At 41.1% G+C, this 18,107-nt stretch overlaps 1 protein-coding gene across 10 annotated transcripts in view; it reads left to right on the top strand.

The window, feature by feature from the left end:
- KHDRBS2 (KH RNA binding domain containing, signal transduction associated 2) overlaps window positions 1-18,107 on the top strand; it is a 466,489-nt gene that overhangs the window by 152,395 nt on the left and 295,987 nt on the right. For all 10 annotated transcript variants that reach the window (XR_015697109.1, XR_015697103.1, XR_015697106.1 and 7 more), the window contains exon 3: window positions 11,236-11,352. Coding sequence is in view for 2 of the 10 variants with exons in the window: in XM_087718932.1 (XP_087575058.1) it covers window positions 11,236-11,352 (117 nt within the window). In the remaining 8 variants the exon portion in view is untranslated. The remainder of the gene's footprint in view (window positions 1-11,235; window positions 11,353-18,107) is intronic.

Raw genomic sequence — 18,107 nt, forward strand, 5'->3', positions numbered from 1 at the left:
TTGATCACATAACCACATGAATACCGCAATGGTTGTAAGTGTGAAAAATGGTCGTAAGCAGTGGTGGGATTCAGCCGGTTCACACCTATTCGGGAGAACCAGTTGTTAACTTTCTAAGCAGTTGGTAGAACCAGTTGTTGGAAGAAATCTGATATTTTTTTCCCACTTTACAGGGCTAATCCTGTAAGGAAGGCAGGAAGGAAACATTCTGGTGTTGTTTCTAGACTCATTTTATTCCCTTTACTACAAAAACTGCGTCTCCTGTTAACCCTTATTACATTGTAACAGCTAAGGTGAAGCACCCATCGACGTGAATGACGTTGAGTTGGCCATGGCCACACAGTCACAGGACCACAAAGCCACACCTACCCAGCTAGTTATTAGGGCAGAGAACTGGTTGTTAAATTATTTGAATCCCACCACTGGTCATAAGTCAGTATTATCTGTGTTGTTGTAACCTTGAATGGTCACTAAATAAACTGTTGTAAGTCAAGGACTATCTGTATAAATATGCTATTCTATAAGGCCCTTGCTGTCACATCTCCCTCTTCAGCTACTCCCATATGCCAGTTACTCAGCTCCCAAGCAACAGAGTTGGAGGTCCAGGTAGAAGTGGCTACTAAATTTAAACAGATGTGCAATATGGCAGAGCATGAAGAAGAGATGGACAGGTATGGATGAAAATCCATAGAATAACTGTGGACAAGCAAGGAGAAAGAGATGGAAAAACAGCGTTGACAACATTGATCCTACTTAGTGTTCTGACCCCCTCCTCCATCCAGTAACGAATGCCGAGAAAAACTTAACTGGAATGTACTTTATTAACAAGAAACCAAAACTTCAGTGGCTGAAAACCAAGCACAACAAACAGATAAGGACCTTGGCAGCAACTCAGACTAGCCTTGGCAGCAATCCAGCCTGCCAAGCTAATTACAAAAGTTCTCCAACTTTTAGTCAATGCATTGACTTCTGCAAGAGGGGCGTGTGCACAAGCAGTCTTTTTATAGTCTGGAGAGGAGCCTAATGACCACCAGCTGAGTGTAATTACCTCCTGTACTGTTCCTGATGCCTATTAGCTCTTCGGTGCCGGGCACCCAGGAACAACTCACTACTGGTGTCCAGATCACTCTCCCTTGTCTCCTCCCCACTGGTCCAAGGCTCAGGTGCCTCCTGGTGGCCAACCAGCCTCTCTGTGCCCTGCTCGGACTCGGAACCCTGTCCAGGGTCCTCCACATCCTCCAGAGCCAACTCATTGGGCCCCTCGCCCCTATGGCAGCTCCAACGGCTCCTGGTGGGGCCACAACACTTTGTATTTGAGAAGAGGGATAGTAGCTACCACAAAAATAAATGGTGCCCATTTTCTAAGACTGGCATTTTTTTTTTCTAAACTGTCCATTAAAACAAAGCATTTTGAAGAAGCAAACAATAGTTCCCAAATGATTAGAGCTGCAAAAATCGAAAGAGGCCAGTAAGTGTGTCCTCTTTCATCTTTGCACCCATTAAAAATAAATAAATGAATATTTAAGAGGCATTCCACATAGGGTTTATATGAACCTGGAATGTATTTGTAAATGGAATGCCCCTCATTTTAATACTATGCATCTCTCTGAAACAGATACAGTTGTCACTGTAGCGCCCCTGTGTTCATGACAAAAAAAATATTGTGCCTTTTTTTCTTTCTTTCATATTTATAATGAATCTCTTCCAATACAGCATTGCAAACCTGTAATTATCCTTCTGTGGCAGCTTCTCACTGCTTCCCCCGCCCTCTGACTAATATTATATAAAAGCAAATTAGACTGCTTTTTACTGCAATCATCGGTTATCAGAGTACGATTCGCGATTCCTCCCCCCAATCACTGAGGAGTACTTCCACCGAACGCTAGCTGGTCCAAAACTTATAATGAGAAGAAGAAAAAAAATATGTCTCAAATGTCTATTAAATGGCTCTGCGTACAAAGGAAAACATGTATTATTCCTCACTCTAGCCTTGTGTCGAATGGGGTCTTAAGTATGCATGTTGCTCCTTAATGGCAGCGTAATAATGAAATAAATATTATTTCTAGCTGGAAAAAAAATCCATTTTCATAATGAATAATTTATTTCAATTCAGCTATGGAAATGAATGCAGATTTCTTGAGAGGGTTGCAAGGAATCTGGAGGGCAGCTCAGATTAATTCAATTACAGGCTACAAAACCATCGTTTTGAGGGGGGAGGGGAATCAGAATTTCTCTAGTCTTTGTTTCTGCCCAATATTGTATGTGTGTGTGTGGGTGTTTGTTTCCTATGGATTTATATAAGAAATACAATTCGAAAAATCCCTTATATTTGCCTGTCATCAGTGTTAGGTTTTATCATGTCTTGCAAAACTATCTTCCAACCAGAAATGTTTCATTTATTATTTATTTATTAAATTTCTATGCCACCTATCTCCCCATCCCTTCTATCCAGATACAGTATTCCCAGATTTGGGGAAATGTCCATAGTGGATTGCTTATTTATTAAGAATATAATCCTGTTACCCTGGAATTGTGTGCCACAAGTCTTTGGATTTTCCTCTTCAAGTTATGGGAAAATCCATTAACACTTTTTCCTTCTCCCACCTCACACAAGGACTGTCTTTTACAACAGTAGACACCGGTACCAAGAAGTCAAACATTATACTTCAAATGAAGGTTGAAAGAAATTTATGTTGTGTGACATTTAAATAAAAGAACCTGTTTTCTAAGGTCTTCTGATCCCATGTGATAACCCTGAAAATGTGTGTGTGTGTGTGTGTGTGTGTGTGTGTGTGTGTGTGTGTGTTAATGATGGGTTTCAAAAAATTTTGGAACCTCTTCTGTAGGTGTGGCCTGCTTTCTGGGTCAACTGGTGGAACCTCTTCTAACCGGTTCGGTAGATTTGACGAACCGGTTCTACTGAACCGATGCGAACCGGTAGGAATCCACCTCTGGTGTGTGTGTGTGTGTGTGTGTGTGTGTGTGTGTGTGTGTGTGTGTGTGTCTGTCTGTCTGTCTGTCTGTCTGTCTATCTATCTATCTATCTATCTATCTATTTATCTATCTATCTACATCTACATCTACATCTACATCTACATCTACATCCATCCATCCATCCATCCTTCCATCCATCCATCCATCCATCCATCTCTATCTCTATCTCTATCTCTATCTCTCTCTCTCTCTATCTCTATCTCTATCTCTATCTCTATCTCTATCTCTATCTCTATCTCTATCTATCTATCTATCTATCTATCTATCTATCTATCTATCTATCTATATCTATATCTATATCATCTATATCTATATCTATATCTATATCTATATCTATATCTATATCTATATCTATATCTATATCACTATCTATCCATCCATCCATCCATCCATCCATCCATATCTACACACACACACACACACACACACACACACACACACACACACACACACACACACACACACACACACACACACACACACACACACACACACACACACACACACACATACATATATATATATATATATATATATATATATATATATATATTTCCTGTTCTACAGTGTGGAGGGCTATAATTTGCAAGTGTAATGATATATTATGAAGATTTTAACATTTTATTTAACATTTTAGCTGTTATAACAATGTCAGTAAGGGGCATGTACTCAATACATTAAAGGTTTGTTTGTTTGTTTATCAGCTTAAGACACCAATATACCTAACACTCCTACTTGCTATTATTTTTCACAACAACCACCTTTCATGCCTAAGGAGGCCTTGAACCCCGAATTTCCTACCCCAAACACTGAACTATTCCAAAGTAGCCAAGTGCTAAGCATTTTTTCTGAGCCTCTTCCTAGACAGCTACAGTTGCCTGGATGCTGTGTGCGTGTTGCATTCTCAAGCAGTTGATGTTTTTTCAGTGAGGCAAACAGTGTGAGTTGCATGAGTCTTTCTCACTTTAAAAACACCCTAGCTAGCAGGAGAGTAGAAGGAGGTAGAAGACGTGGCTGGCAGAATGTGAAAACCCCTCTTACCTGATCTCCTTGGCACTACTCATAGCTTTGCATAATTTACCATTCCCATGCTACTAGGGGATTGCATCTCGAAGAAGCTGCTTATAAATATACTTTAGCTACACAGCAGCTTTCTCCAACCTGTTGCCCTTGAGATGTGTTGGACTACAATTCTCACAGTTGCCAGTAAACACATTTTTTTGGGTGGGGGGATATGCTGCCTTGAGATTCTGGGAATAAACCTCCAGCTCTCTTAGAGAGCTGCTGCATTCGAGAAGTACAGGGAGGCTTAAAGGTAAATTGAAAAAAAAACAACAACAACTCCAAAACACCAAGTTTGGGCTTTGAACCTAGAGCAATGAAGGAAAAAGTGTTAAAATATTCATGATTGGGAGGGACATGGGAACAAGGTCAGCCAATGAATAGGCATAACAACTAAGTCAGCCAGTAGGAGCTTAAACAGATATGAGTCTGTGCAGAGTATTGAAGGTGGCGCAGTGGTTAAATGCAGCACTGCAGGCTGACTGCTAGATCAGCAGTTCAGCGGTTCAAATCTCACCAGCTCAGGGTTGACTCAGCCTTCCATCCTTCCGAGGTGGGTAAAATGAGGACCCAGATTGTTGTTGGGGGCAATATGCTGACTCTGTAAACCGCTTAGAGAGGGCTGAAAGCCCTATGAAGCGGTATATAAGTCTACTGTTATTGCTATTGCTATTGCTATTGAAACAGAAACTTAAGAAGAAAACAGTATGCTGCACTGAGAAGTAAACTAGCAATCTGTCTGGGCTTGCCTGCTGAAATGAAACTAACTGCTTGTGTTTGCCTGTAACTCTCCTGCCTTGTGTTTACTTGGAAGAACCACCTGCTGGTATTGTACATTTGTTCACCTATTCTTGCGTATATAAAGAAGTTAATTAATCCAGCTAAATCAGTTATCCGTGTGTGCTTTCTGGATTTGATTTTTTTTCTGCAGCAAACTCTGACAAAAAGTAATAGTTCTTTAAGGGTAATTTCTTCTTTGAATACCAGTTTGTTTGGGGGGAAAAAAAGGAAACCACACAAATCCATCAAAGTTTTTGACAAAGGCAATCCTTGTCTGATGATCGTTGCAAATAATGGGTCCCAGAAGAAAGACAAATGCAATGTATCATTTCAAAGCATGGCTGCCTTTGCTGACAATAGAGAACCACAAGTTTCATCTTTGAAAGGCTCCATATGGAACTCTAAAGACAGTCCATTTCTTGGGGATGGGGGGAAGAAATATTGAACCAGATGGTAGATTAAAGGGCTGATGATTACAAGGGGAAAAACAACAAAAACAAAGCAAACTTTGCTGAGAAAGATCAAGTGTGTATGCCATTATTTCTACAGATTATGAAGATCTCAGTCCGAAAGTTTGCAGTTGTTTGAAAGTAAAGCCTTTAAAATGCCCATATGTATTTTATTTCACAATGGAAGATATTTGGAAATGACAAAGCATGCAACTGAAGAAATAATTGCTTCTAGAGTCTAACCTTACTATTATGAATCAGAATTTCTTTGTCTCGCCTTTCAGATAGGCCCACTAAAATACACATATTTCATCAGAAGCAATTCTAAGCATATTTTGATTTAAGCTTTGGGTATAAGCGTTGTTTAAACTGGTATGAAGCTTACTCCAAAATAAAGATATTTTAGATGAAGTTTGGCTGTGTTCAGTGCAGTGAATCTACATAAAATACACAAAACAATTTGCTTCCCTTTATTGCAAGAAGACATGTTCTAGTCTCTTTTCACTCGGGAAATCTTTTGTGATATAAAATATGCATTACTCTCAACCCCACCACTCAAAAAGGAACAAATGTTCGATCAAGGAACCACTTACCGTACATTTTTTTCTACTTGCAATGCAAAAATGTAAATCGGGAGAGACATAGGAGCACAATTTTGGTCTAGTATGTGTATATGTATGTGTGACTATGCACACACAGATAGATGGTATTATGCTTGGCTACTTTGGCAGATCTCAAAAAAATCAAATAAGAAGTACGTAATGTTCAAATAGGACAATATTAGGAAATGCCAAAAGTAGACACTGGACTAGGGAGTCAAAAAACATTGTTTTGGAAGAGGTGGCGCAGTGGTTAGGGTGCAGTACTGCAGGCCACTTCAGCTGACTGTTATCTGCAGTTCAGCGGTTCTAATCTCACCGGCTCAAGGTTGACTCAGCCTTCCATCCTTCCGAGGTGGGTGAAATGAGGACCCAGACTGTGGGGGCGATATGCTGACTCTGTAAACCGCTTAGAGAGGGCTGAAAGCCCTATGAAGCGGTATATAAGTCTAACCGCTATTGCTAAACCATTTCTGAATTGCTGCCAAAAAGACACCAGGAATTCATTATACACACAGACAGACAGACACACAAACACACACTATATTTAATTTCCATCTTTGATCAAGAAAGCTCAAAATAGTACATACTTACCATAACCCTGACTGGCTCACATCAGAATGGACCCTCTACAACTCTACAGATATAAGGATAAGTCATATGCTACGACTTTGCATGAACCAGTAGATTGTGTGAACTTACCATGATACGAGTTAATGTGGAAGTTGTATTTTGATCCTATCATGGATCATTTCTATGGAGTCATGGTCTCCATTTCTCTCTCTCTCTTCCAGAGAGGCAGAAAAAACTCATCTGGTAAATCATTCTTTTGAACATCAGGTTTGAAGAGGTGGATCTAACATAGCATAAAAATAATATATTCCAGGGAATTGATAACATTGTGGAGCAAAACTCAACCCTCCGTACTGAATTTAAAGCTAAACGTAATTGGTCAACACAATCTTTATCATTTATTATTACGGTATTAGGGTTGGTCACAGAGTCAAGACAGATGTTTAGACTGGAGTTGGCATTTTTACCCACCTATCGAATCCTTCCCAAGAAGGTGGGATGGGCAGATGTTGGTGTTTGATGATGGAAGGATGGAAGCTGTAAAGTAAAGCTGTCTTTTGCGATTGATCGATAGTGATTTTGTCAATACCGATGGCGTTCAACCAGTGCTCCAGTTATTTTGGCATTGCACCCAAGATGTCTATCGCTATTAGTACTATCTTTGCTTTCTTATTATTACTATATTCCTGTTAGTATCCTTATCATTGTATTCTTCAGGATCTATAGTCACAGATCAGGCAATGGCCCTTGAAGAAAGTAATTACTGTGGATCATCTGACCCCTGAATATCAAAGGGAAACATGCTTCTTCCAGGAATACTTGATTAATTGAGATAGCTGATGTGTAGTAAGACTGAAAGCCTTCTGAGACGCAAGACTTATTCCCACTTCCAATAATTGTAATGTTGCAAAGAAATACCAGTGCTTTCAACCCATTTCCTCACTTGGTTTGTGGGAAATTGTAAGTTTTTAAGCTGTCTCTGTTGAAACAGAGCTGCTTGCAAATGAATATGGCCTCTTTAAAGATATGCTAATGAGCAAGAGCACATCAGTAAAATTAAAATAAGTAGTTTCTTTTGAATATAGGTCTGACTTGAATAAGAAAATTAATGTTTGCATTGCGTTGCGAACATGCAAATCACTATGTAAGTACTGCCTTAATTATAATTGCTATTAATGCTAACAAAATTCCAATGAGTTATAGTGCATCCTATAATTAGATTTTGATATACAATTTTTGAAATAATTAAGTTTCTTCCAATTTGAGTGTCATCCAGGTTATATATAATACATAATACAGGCTGATCAGGTAATTAAAAATGTTTCATAAAACCATTGATAGACTTTGCATTACAACAATCTCCACATTGGCTTAAAATTAAATGGTGCTCGTTTCTTTCTTTGATAATTCTACATCACTACAGTGTGATTGATGCCTGCATTATAAAAATCATAAACACCCCATAAATTTTGGTAGAACAATTCTTTTGAAGAAAGCTTCTCTGAAAGTAGAATTTACATCAGAGAAAGATCTCCAAAAGATGCGAATGAATTGAAACGGCTCATGCCCCTGAAGAGCGTTCGAAGACTGCAGTTGGTCCAGAATGCAGCTGCGCGAGCGATATGGGGTGTACCTAGATACACCCATGTTACACCCATCCTCCGTGAGCTGCACTGGCTCCCCATTGGTCTCCGGACGCGCTTCAGGGTGCTAGTCGTTACTTTTAAAACCCTACATGGTTTAGGACCTGGCTTACCTGAGAGACCGCCTCCTGCCACTTACCTCCCAATGACCAACAGATTTAGATTTAGATTAGATTTAGATTTATTTTATTTGTATGCCACCCTTCTCCGGGAGGGACTCAGGGTGGCGAACAACTCAAAGGGGGAAAAGGGGAACACAGAACACAATACAAGTAGTTAAAATAGCCAAGAATCACACTACCACACAGGTCGAGAGGGGAGGGGAACTCATCAACCCCAGGCCTGCCGGCAAAGCCAGGTTTTGACGGCTTTTTGAAAGGCCGGAGAGAGGTGAGGGTCCGAATCTCTGCGGGGAGTTCATTCCAGAGGGCCGGAGCTGCCACAGAGAAGGCCCTCCCCCGGGTAATAGCCAGGTGGCATTGGCTGGTGGACGGAACCCGGAGGAGGCCGACCCTGTGTGATCTAATGGGTCTTTGGGAGGTAATTGGCAGCAGGCGGTCTCTCAAGTACCCAGGTCCAATACCATGAAGGGCTTTATAAGTTACGACTAGCACTTTGAACAAGATCGCACAGATTGGGCCTCTTCCAGGTGCCGTCGACCGGACAATGCCGGCTGGTGGCTCCCAGGGGGAGGGCCTTCTCTGTAACTGCGCCGGCCCTATGGAATGATCTACCCATAGAGATCCGGACCCTTAACACTCTCCCGGCCTTCTGTAAAGCCACCAAGACCTGGCTGTTCCGGCAGGCCTGGGGCTGTTGATCAATATCCAGCCCCACTTTGACAGAATGGATGATGTGGAATTTTAATAATTGTATCTTTTATTTTAATTTTTAAATGCTTCTTTTATCATGCCTATAAGCCGTCCAGGGAGGCCGCCCAAGGGAGTGGGCGGCATACAAATTTCAATAAATTGAAATTGAATTGCATTGAATGGAACTTTGCTGAATTTTTTAAATATTTTTTTTAATTAGCTGTAGAACATTGAAATGAGGATGAACTTTTTTTTACTTTCTCTTACAACTGATTCTTTAAAAAAATATTTCAAACTAGAAGTAGTTTTTGACTTACAACCACAATTGAGCCCTGTTGATAAGCGAGACAGTTGTTAAATGATTTTTCCCCATGTTACAACCTTTCTTGCCAAACTTGTTAAGTGAATCACTGCAGTTGTGAAGTTAGTAACATGGTTGTTAAATGAATCTGGCTTCGCCATTGACTTTGCTTGTCAGAAGATCACCAAAGGCATCACATGGCGGTTGAAACACTGCAACCGTCCTAAGTACATGCCAGTTGCCATGCAGTCAAATTTTTTTTTAAAGTTTTTATTTTCCATTTCCATAGCATATAATCACATGTATACTATTACATAGTCAATATCAAGTTATATTATTAAGTACTTACATCAATTCATCTTGCCATCAACTACCAAAGGGGAAAAGAAACCATTGGCCAAAAATAAATCATTATCAGTATATATTTCTGGTAGTAGCTGACATATCAGCAGATAGGCTAGACTCTGATAGATTTACAGATAGATAATAGATAGATAGATAGATAGATAGATAGATAGGTAGGTAGGTAGGTAGGTAGGTAGGTAGGTAGGTAGGTAGGTAGATAGATAGATAGATAGATAGATAGATAGATAGATAGATAGATGATAGATAGATAGATAGATAGATAGATAGATAGATAGACAGACAGACAGACAGACAGACAGACAGACAGACAGACAGATAGACTCATAGATAGATGAAAGAAAGAAAGAAAGAAAGAAAGAAAGAAAGAAAGAAAGAAAGAGTGACTGACATGTGTTATTGATACATTATTGGATATGATCACCACATTCATGTTTCATTAACTAACTGTAAATATGTTGGGGGTAACAAACATTTATAAGAGAAAGGTGTTTTTATATATTAAACAATTTGTACGTATATCTATTAACTGGTAATATAAATGTAAGTGGTATGCTTATAATGATATTTGCAAAGTGATATACATGTCCAGATATTATTAAGGAAAGATTAAGCTCCCCTTGCCACTTTGCGTATCTATAGAATCAACCAACTAAATCAGGGATGTCAACCTCATGTCATCACGGCGGCATCATATATTGGGACTTTCTTCCCCTTCACTAAACTGGGTTTGTGCGTGGCCAGTGCGTGACTCATCCAGTCCATGGGGTCCGATTTTGACAACCCTGAACTAGATGTTCCAGAGAGAAACTCCTTGGATTACCCATAGTTCTGGGAAATAAGGAGGCAGCAGCCTCCAAACAGAGATCAAAGTAGTCCCCTCCCTATCATTATTCTGGAGGATGTTCAAAAATGAGCTAGTTTAGAGAGCATTTTATTGAGTTCTATTTTAGTATATGTGTTTTTATTTTCCATTTTCATTTCGTACAGTCACATATATACTGTGCACAACCGGGGCCATATAACATTAAACAATAAACACAGCCATTCCTCTTGTCAACAATACTCCCCAAAATACAAACCCAATGTACCACTTCGACCCTCCATACACCCTTTCTTTCTCCCCCCTCCAACTTTCCCCTCTACCCTACTTCCCCTCCCCCTCTATCACTCCTCTCTCCCAGTACACTCCCTCCCTTCCTTCTCACCCTCCCTCCCGTCCTCTCTCCCACCCTCTCTACCCCTCTTTCTTCTAGCCCTCTACTCTTCCCTTCGGTGTATTTCTACTATCTATTAATATATTCAGCTTGTCCTATTTTTACAGTGAAAAATATTGAGTTCTATTTTAGAGAGCATTCTATGGAGTTCTTTCATTTATATTTTTCCCTTATTTTGTTTTATTGTATCATTATATGGGGCACAGATTTTGCAATTTACAGCGAATGCTTTAATTATTATTATTATTGTACATTGCGTAGACAGTCAAGAATCATTACAGTGAGGTAGGATAGCTATGAGATGAATAAATAAAAGACAGCTGATTTGGGAATGCAGGGAAATGATTTTTCTGGATCCTCTCTTTTTGGTCAGGATTTCTCTGCTACTGCACTTCGAATATTTTCTAATATTTATCCCTTCTTTTCTCTTTATTTTTTCTAGTTTAATTTTGTGGGCAAACTCCTTGGTCCAAGAGGAAATTCCTTAAAAAGATTACAAGAGGAAACAGGTGCAAAAATGTCTATCCTTGGTAAAGGTTCGATGAGAGACAAAGCCAAGGTACTGTACACAAGTCTTTAATTTCCAATCTTACCAAACAAAGTTGAAAACAGTTCAAAATATTATTCTTGGAAGATTATATCTTTTTCAAATGAAATCGGTATAGAAATTATGACCACTAGTATTGTGGTTAGTGGGCTACACAGAGGCCAGGGAAACGAAGGGTTGTAGGCTCATCTGCCCTTGACACTCATTACATGCCATGGTGCCAGAGGTGGGTTCCTCCCAGTTCGCACCTATTCGGTAGAACCGGTTCGTCAAATCTACCGAACCGGTTAGAAGAGGTTCCACCAGTGGACCCGGAAAGCAGGCCACACCTACAGAAGAGGTTCCATAATTTTTTGAAACCCACCACTGGTCCTTGGATATGATTATTCTACACTATCATGCTCATATTTATAAAACTCAGTGCCTCTGTGAAAGGTAAGGATGACTACTGCGTTTGTGGCGCAATCAGAACATTGCGTGTGTTGAAGTTGTTTTAACGCAAACCAAAGATGCCTTTTAAAAAACAAGTTTACATCCTATTCTTATGCATGCCAGTGCTGTATGTGAGGTAGTTTAAGGTGGTTCTGACAAGTGTCGGCGGCATCTTCATATCTGGTCACATGGGTGGCAAGCCACTCCCATCCGATCACATGGGCGGCAAGCCACTCCCACAAAGGCGGCCACACACACAGAATAGGTTTGAACAATTTTTGAAACCCACCACTGCATGGTGCCTTCAGTATGCCTCACTCTTCTGACCCAGCTCCTCAAGCACAACAAACCCTCTGTAATTAATCAACAATTCCTTTATTAGGAGCGCCAGCAGCCCTGGCAAAAAGTGTCTCTCACACCGCAGGCTAACAAGTCTGTCCAGCAGGGAGATAAATAGTTGTCTGCCACATCTACTCATCTCCGTCCCCTGCCTTTTATCCCCAGAGCTAGGGTGGAGCTTCACTAGGAGCAGTGGCTCTTCCTTCCCAAGGATCGGCCCACAGATTTCCACTGCTCTCCACTCCTCTGCCTTCAGGCCAGTGGTGGGTTTCAAAAGTTTTTGGAACCTCTTCTATAGGTGTGGCCTGCTTTCCGGGTCCACTGGTGGAACCTCTTCTAACCGATTCGGTAGATTTGACGAACCGGTTCTACCGAATTGGTATGAACTGGTAGTGACCCACCTCTGCTTCAGGCACTGGATCCTGCTGTCCCTCTTCTTCCTCATCAGCACCTCCAGACCTGGAGGTTGTTGGCTTTCCATCTGAATGCTGAGGGACAACCCAGGCTCTGCCTCTGTATCTCTCTCTCTGACAGCTCCCTTCCCTCTCCCCTCCAAGTTCTCAGGTTGCCTTGATGCTGAAAGAAAGAAAAGGAAATGCATTCATTATAGGGATCTTAGTCCATATAAATATCTTAGTTTCCCCTTTTATGGAAGGAGAAAAGGTGATAGAAGTAGCCTCCTCCGAATTCCATCAGCCGGCCAGTGTCGACTGGCGACTACCCGGAGGAGGGCCTTCTCTGTGGCTGCTCCGACCCTCTGGAACGAACTCCCCGGGGAGATTCGTATCCTCACCACCCTCCAGGCCTTCCGCACAGCCTTTAAAACCTGGCTGTTCCGACAGGCCTGGGGCTAAAGACTCGCTGCCCCACTTCGACTTCGAATGGTATGATTGTTGTGTTTTTAACTATGTATGGTTTTATGTTTTTGTAACTCTGTTTGTATTTCCCCTCCCTTTTTTTGAGTTGTGAGCCGCCCTGAGTCCCTTTTAAGGAAAAGGGCGGCATACAAATAAATTAAAATGAAAATGAATGAAATGAAATGAATTCTCAAGAAGAAGAATGTTGTCCTTTGTTAACTCCTGCCTCAGCCCAGTTACTGCCCCCTCCCCCCCCAGGTTTTCCTGCCTATTCCTTCCATTATATTGGTACTCAGTTGTGGCTTTTGACAAGGTGAAGGCAATGTATCTTATTGCAGAACCAGGATACCTATTTGTTTATTAATTCTACTCACTCATTTGGATTGTTACGTATCAGGCCTGGCATGTTTATCTCTTCCACTCTGTTATTACTGATGTTGTAGTTGTTCCTTTCTATCTTTCTGTCAACCTTGTCATTTATCTCAGCTGTTAAATCATCATAATAAGAGATATAACAATTGCCTTAAGAGACGGGGAGAGAAGTGAATCAATTTGACGTCTACTTCCTGCATGATCCAGAATTGCCATTTGTCCCCCCAAACCAAAGGCCTCTGTGTGTCTGAGCCTATGTGGATATATAGTATATGTGTATGTGTTTATGTGTGTGTTTGTACCAGGGGTGGGTTCCTGCCAGTTCTAACTCTTCTATAGAAGAGGTTCCACAAATCTACTGTGCTGTTTAGAACCAGTTCCAGCTCCCTCTCCCCACCCGTCTACACATCATCAAGATGAAGAGCGAGAGGAGGAATTCTGGGAGTTGAAGTCCACAAGTCTTAAAGCTGTCAAGTTTGAACACCCCTGGGGTTTTTGTTTTCTTTCGAAAGGGCTAGGGGTGCGAGGGTCTTGTAACTTGACAGCTTTAAGACTCGCATGCTTCAAATGCCAGAGTTTCTGAGCCAACATTTTGGTTGCTAAGCAAGAGAGTTGTGATGTGAGTTTCATCACATTTTACAAGTTGGCCACGCCCACTCGGTCACATGGCCGGCAAGCCACTCCCACCCAATCACATGGCCAGCAAGCCACTCCCACAAAGCAGGCCACACCTACAGAAGAGGTTCTAAAAATTTTTGAAACCCACCACTGGTTTGTACACACTGAGACATGTATTAACATAATGAGACACCCTGTGTAGTATTGTTACTGTAAGCGGATAGGTGTTTGCAAATTCACCCAGTCAACAATTATAAAGTGAGGGCTGCATTATAAAAAGGCAAATAAAGTAGAAATTTGGTGGTGCAGTGAGTAAATACTGACCAATTATACGAGAAATGAATTTGTGCTTCTCTGTTCTCTGACTGAAATGCTGCTATTTAGTCTAGTAAAAAAATACTATACTATTATCTGCACAGGCAAGAAAACATCTTGGGCCAGCCCTCGAAATGTGAAGTAAATATTGTTCCTAGCCTAGATCCAAAGCTAAATTATGACTTTTTGAACTATAGTTGTTGAATAACTCATAATGAGTAGATATAGACAGCATTTAGCCATGATGACTGGTTCACATACCACATTAAGCCATAATGGGATGTGTATGGTTTTTGGTTTAGAGTGGTATTTGCATGGAAACAGTGAACAAAATGGTTTATCTTTAGTAAATGCGGTTTTTACTAAATCCAACTGTGGTTTACTGTAATTTACTACAATACCTTGGTTTCTCTTCAAGTCAAATACATCTCTTTTTTCCTGTAATGTGCTATAGAAATGTATGATTTGTTGGTAATTTCTTTCCTTATTTTGGCTTGATTTTGTGTTCTCAAATTCCTGGGCGATATACAAGGAAAAAAAGGAAGGGGAAAAAATTGTCCAAGCAAGTAAGGATTTTGTTAATCATCTGGAGGACTGATGATGATTGTTTAATAAATCATAGGAAAAGCAACCAACTTCAAACTTGACTTTGATTGTTGGAAGGCTGCAAAAAAATGATCACAAGACCCCAGGAAACTATCACAAAAATGAACTGGTTGCCAAGCATCCAAATTTTGCTAATGTGTGACCACTGGGATGCTGCAATGGTTATAAGTGTAAAAAATGGTCATAACTTTGTCATAACTTTGTCATAACTTTGTCATAACTTTGTCATAACTTTGTCATAACTTTGTCATAACTTTGTCATAACTTTGTTCAGTGCCATTGTAGCTTCTACGAAACTAAACAACTTGTTGTAAGTCAAGGAGTATCTCTATCTGGGTTGATGATGTTTGAGTACAATCCATTGGGAAAATTGTGGACTTTTAAAGCTAAAATTATAAGCATGGGTATGCCCTTCTCTCTTACTAATAGTAGGTTGTTGTGGCTCAGCAGCAGTCTTCTGTGAGTCTTTTCGGGATGCAAGATTAACTATGCAGTTGGGGCTCGTTAGGGGCATCTTCTGGGGATAAAAGGACGGATGGTGCCACGCCCTGGTTGCAGGAGTCAACGTTCATTCGTTCGTTCCTTTGTTCGGTTAACATTGATTGATCATCGGTCGTGGTTTATTTGAGAACACTTGGAGAAGTGATTTGTTTTCTGTAACCCTGATTCAAGGAGGCCCTTGGAGAAGTGCATTGCTTTGTAAGAGTTTTTGTTTTGTATTCTGTTATCTGGTCAGAGACTTGATTTCTGTTTATTTTTGGGCTCGCAGCCAGTCTGAGCCGAGAACTGATAAAGAGAGTTCCTTTTAAGTTTGTCTGCCTGTCGTCTGTTAACGAGCGGAGAAGGGGGGACAGAACAGTAGGTTATGAGTAAAACCTGGGCTATAATGTTGTACAAAGGTCAGGATCCGCCTCCACCTCACTTGTGCAAGTCACACATTGGTTCCTTGCAAGAAAACAAAACGGCCGTTCCAAACTTCCAAATTTCCACAAATCACCAAATTTGAATCTAGAGACTTTTGAAATGAATGAAGTTGGATAGAAGCCTGTTGTTGCCTGGCAGGAGCCGTTGTAGTTGCCGCCAGACTCTGACAGTGAGGGGTCTTATGAGTCGGCCTTGGAGGAGGTGAAGGACCCTGGACAGAGTGTCGACTCCAAGCAGGGTGCAGAGAGACTGGTTGGCCACCAGGTGGCGGCAGAGCATTGGATCAAAGGGAATGTTCAGGAAAACATTTGGGAGTTTTTTCAGGATGCATGCAGGTGAAGGGCTACTCGACGTAAAGAACAACTGCGTAATTGTAGGAGATGATTGTGCTTAGCTGATGCTGATTAAGATCCTCTCCTGAGTATAAAAGAGACTGTTTGTGCCACGCCCTGTTTGCAGGAATCACGTTCATGATTCAGAGAAACCAACTTGGAGAAGTGGTTTGCTGTGAGAAGCTTGTTTCCATTGCCTAGGTTTGTAGTAATTACTGCCAGAGAGCTTATCTCTTTGTTTATTTTGGCTTGCAGCCAACAAGAGTCTGGACTGATTAAAAGAAACCTTTTTAGTTATGTGGCTTTTGGCTTTCGTTCCTGGACGGAGAAGGGGGGGTCAGAACAGAAGCCTTATCAGAAAGAACAGATCCATCCACCTGCGTTCACCATCTGATTTATTCATTAGAAGCATGTCATATAATGTCAACTGAAGATTCATCTTAAGAGACAGCCTTCCCATTCGGTAAAGAGAAGTCAACGTATTTTCTGTCCCGTATTGGGGCATCACATTATTTTTTTTTTCAATTTCATTATTATAGTTTCACTAAAACAATTGATAAAGAAGATAATGTTTGTGGGATTTTTCTCTCCATGCAGCACAGTAACACGGGCGACCTCGGATGCTAAGCTGCTTGGCTTGAATGATAAGAGCGTCCCATTTGCTATTCTGTCACAAGCAACAGAAGGCCTTGAACTGACCCTGTTGTCTGCAACCACAAAGGGTATTCAGACAGTTCAGTGTGGAACAGAAAGGGGTTGCCTTTAGGAAAAAAACAACAACATAAAAATGACGGACATTTGGAGGAAAATGCAAAATGTCTCTTTCCCTTAGCCTAAACGAGCAACATGGGAATTGATGTATAAATGTTGATGCCTTTCTAAATAATGTAATTCAAACATTTTAGGGACTAAATTGCAGAGTTTGTTCATAAACTCACTGCCGTTTGTTTAACGTGATGGAACCATGCCTGGTGGAACGGAAGAGAATTGTACCCTTTTGTAAAAAAATAAAATAAAAAAGCAGCCAGTATCAACACTAGTCCTTGGACAGACTGAAATAATAGCAAAGCACCGAAGCAGCGAAGGCAGAACAAGAAGCAGTGGATGGAAACTACTCAAGGAGAGAGCCAACCTATAACGAAGGAGAAATTTCCTAACAGTGAGAACAGGGATGGGATTGGTTCTGGCAGGCATGACTAGCAATAGCAATAGCAGTTAGACTTATATACCGCTTCATAGCGGTTTACAGAGTCAGCTTATTGCCCCCAACAATCTGGGTCCTCATTTTACCCACCTCGGAAGGATGGAAGGCTGAGTCAACCTTGAGCCGGTGAGATTTGAACAGCCGAACTGCAGAACTGCAGTCAGCTGAAGTAGCCTGCAGTGCTGCATTTAACCACTGCGTCACCTCGGCTCTGACTGCCAGTTTGCTCGTGCGTGCGCTGCATGCATCTGGGCAGTACAATTAATATCATTCTGTGCATGCACAGAACTGAAGAACAAGATGGTGGTGCCCAGAGAACTGGTTCAGGGGTGTGGCAGGCCTGGGTTGCTGCCAGTTCCAGTGACCCAGCCACCAAACCACTACCAGTTCAGCCGAACCGGACTGAACCGATAGGAACCCACCACTGAATGAGAACAATCAATTAGTAGAATGACTTGCCTTTGGATGTTGTGGGTGTTCCAACGCTGGAGGCTTTTAAGAAGAGAATGGACAATCATTTGTCTTAAATGATATAGAGTTGCCTGCTTGATCAGGGAGATTGAACTAGAAGACCTTCAAGGACCCTTCCAACTCTGTTATCTTCTGTTAATAGCAGTGGTGGGATTGAGCCAGTTCGCACCTATTCGGGAGAACTGGTTGGTAACTTTCTAACCAGTTCGGAGAACCAGTTTTTGGAAGAAATATTTTGTTTTTCTCCACTTTGCAGGGCCAATCCTTTAAGGAAGGCAGGAAGGAAACATTCTGGTG

The sequence above is a fragment of the Thamnophis sirtalis genome, unplaced genomic scaffold, assembly GCF_051295495.1.
Source record: "Thamnophis sirtalis isolate CommonGarterSnake01/CBP01778 unplaced genomic scaffold, rThaSir2_p1.2 scaffold_6, whole genome shotgun sequence".
Classification (NCBI taxonomy): domain Eukaryota; kingdom Metazoa; phylum Chordata; class Lepidosauria; order Squamata; family Natricidae; genus Thamnophis; species Thamnophis sirtalis.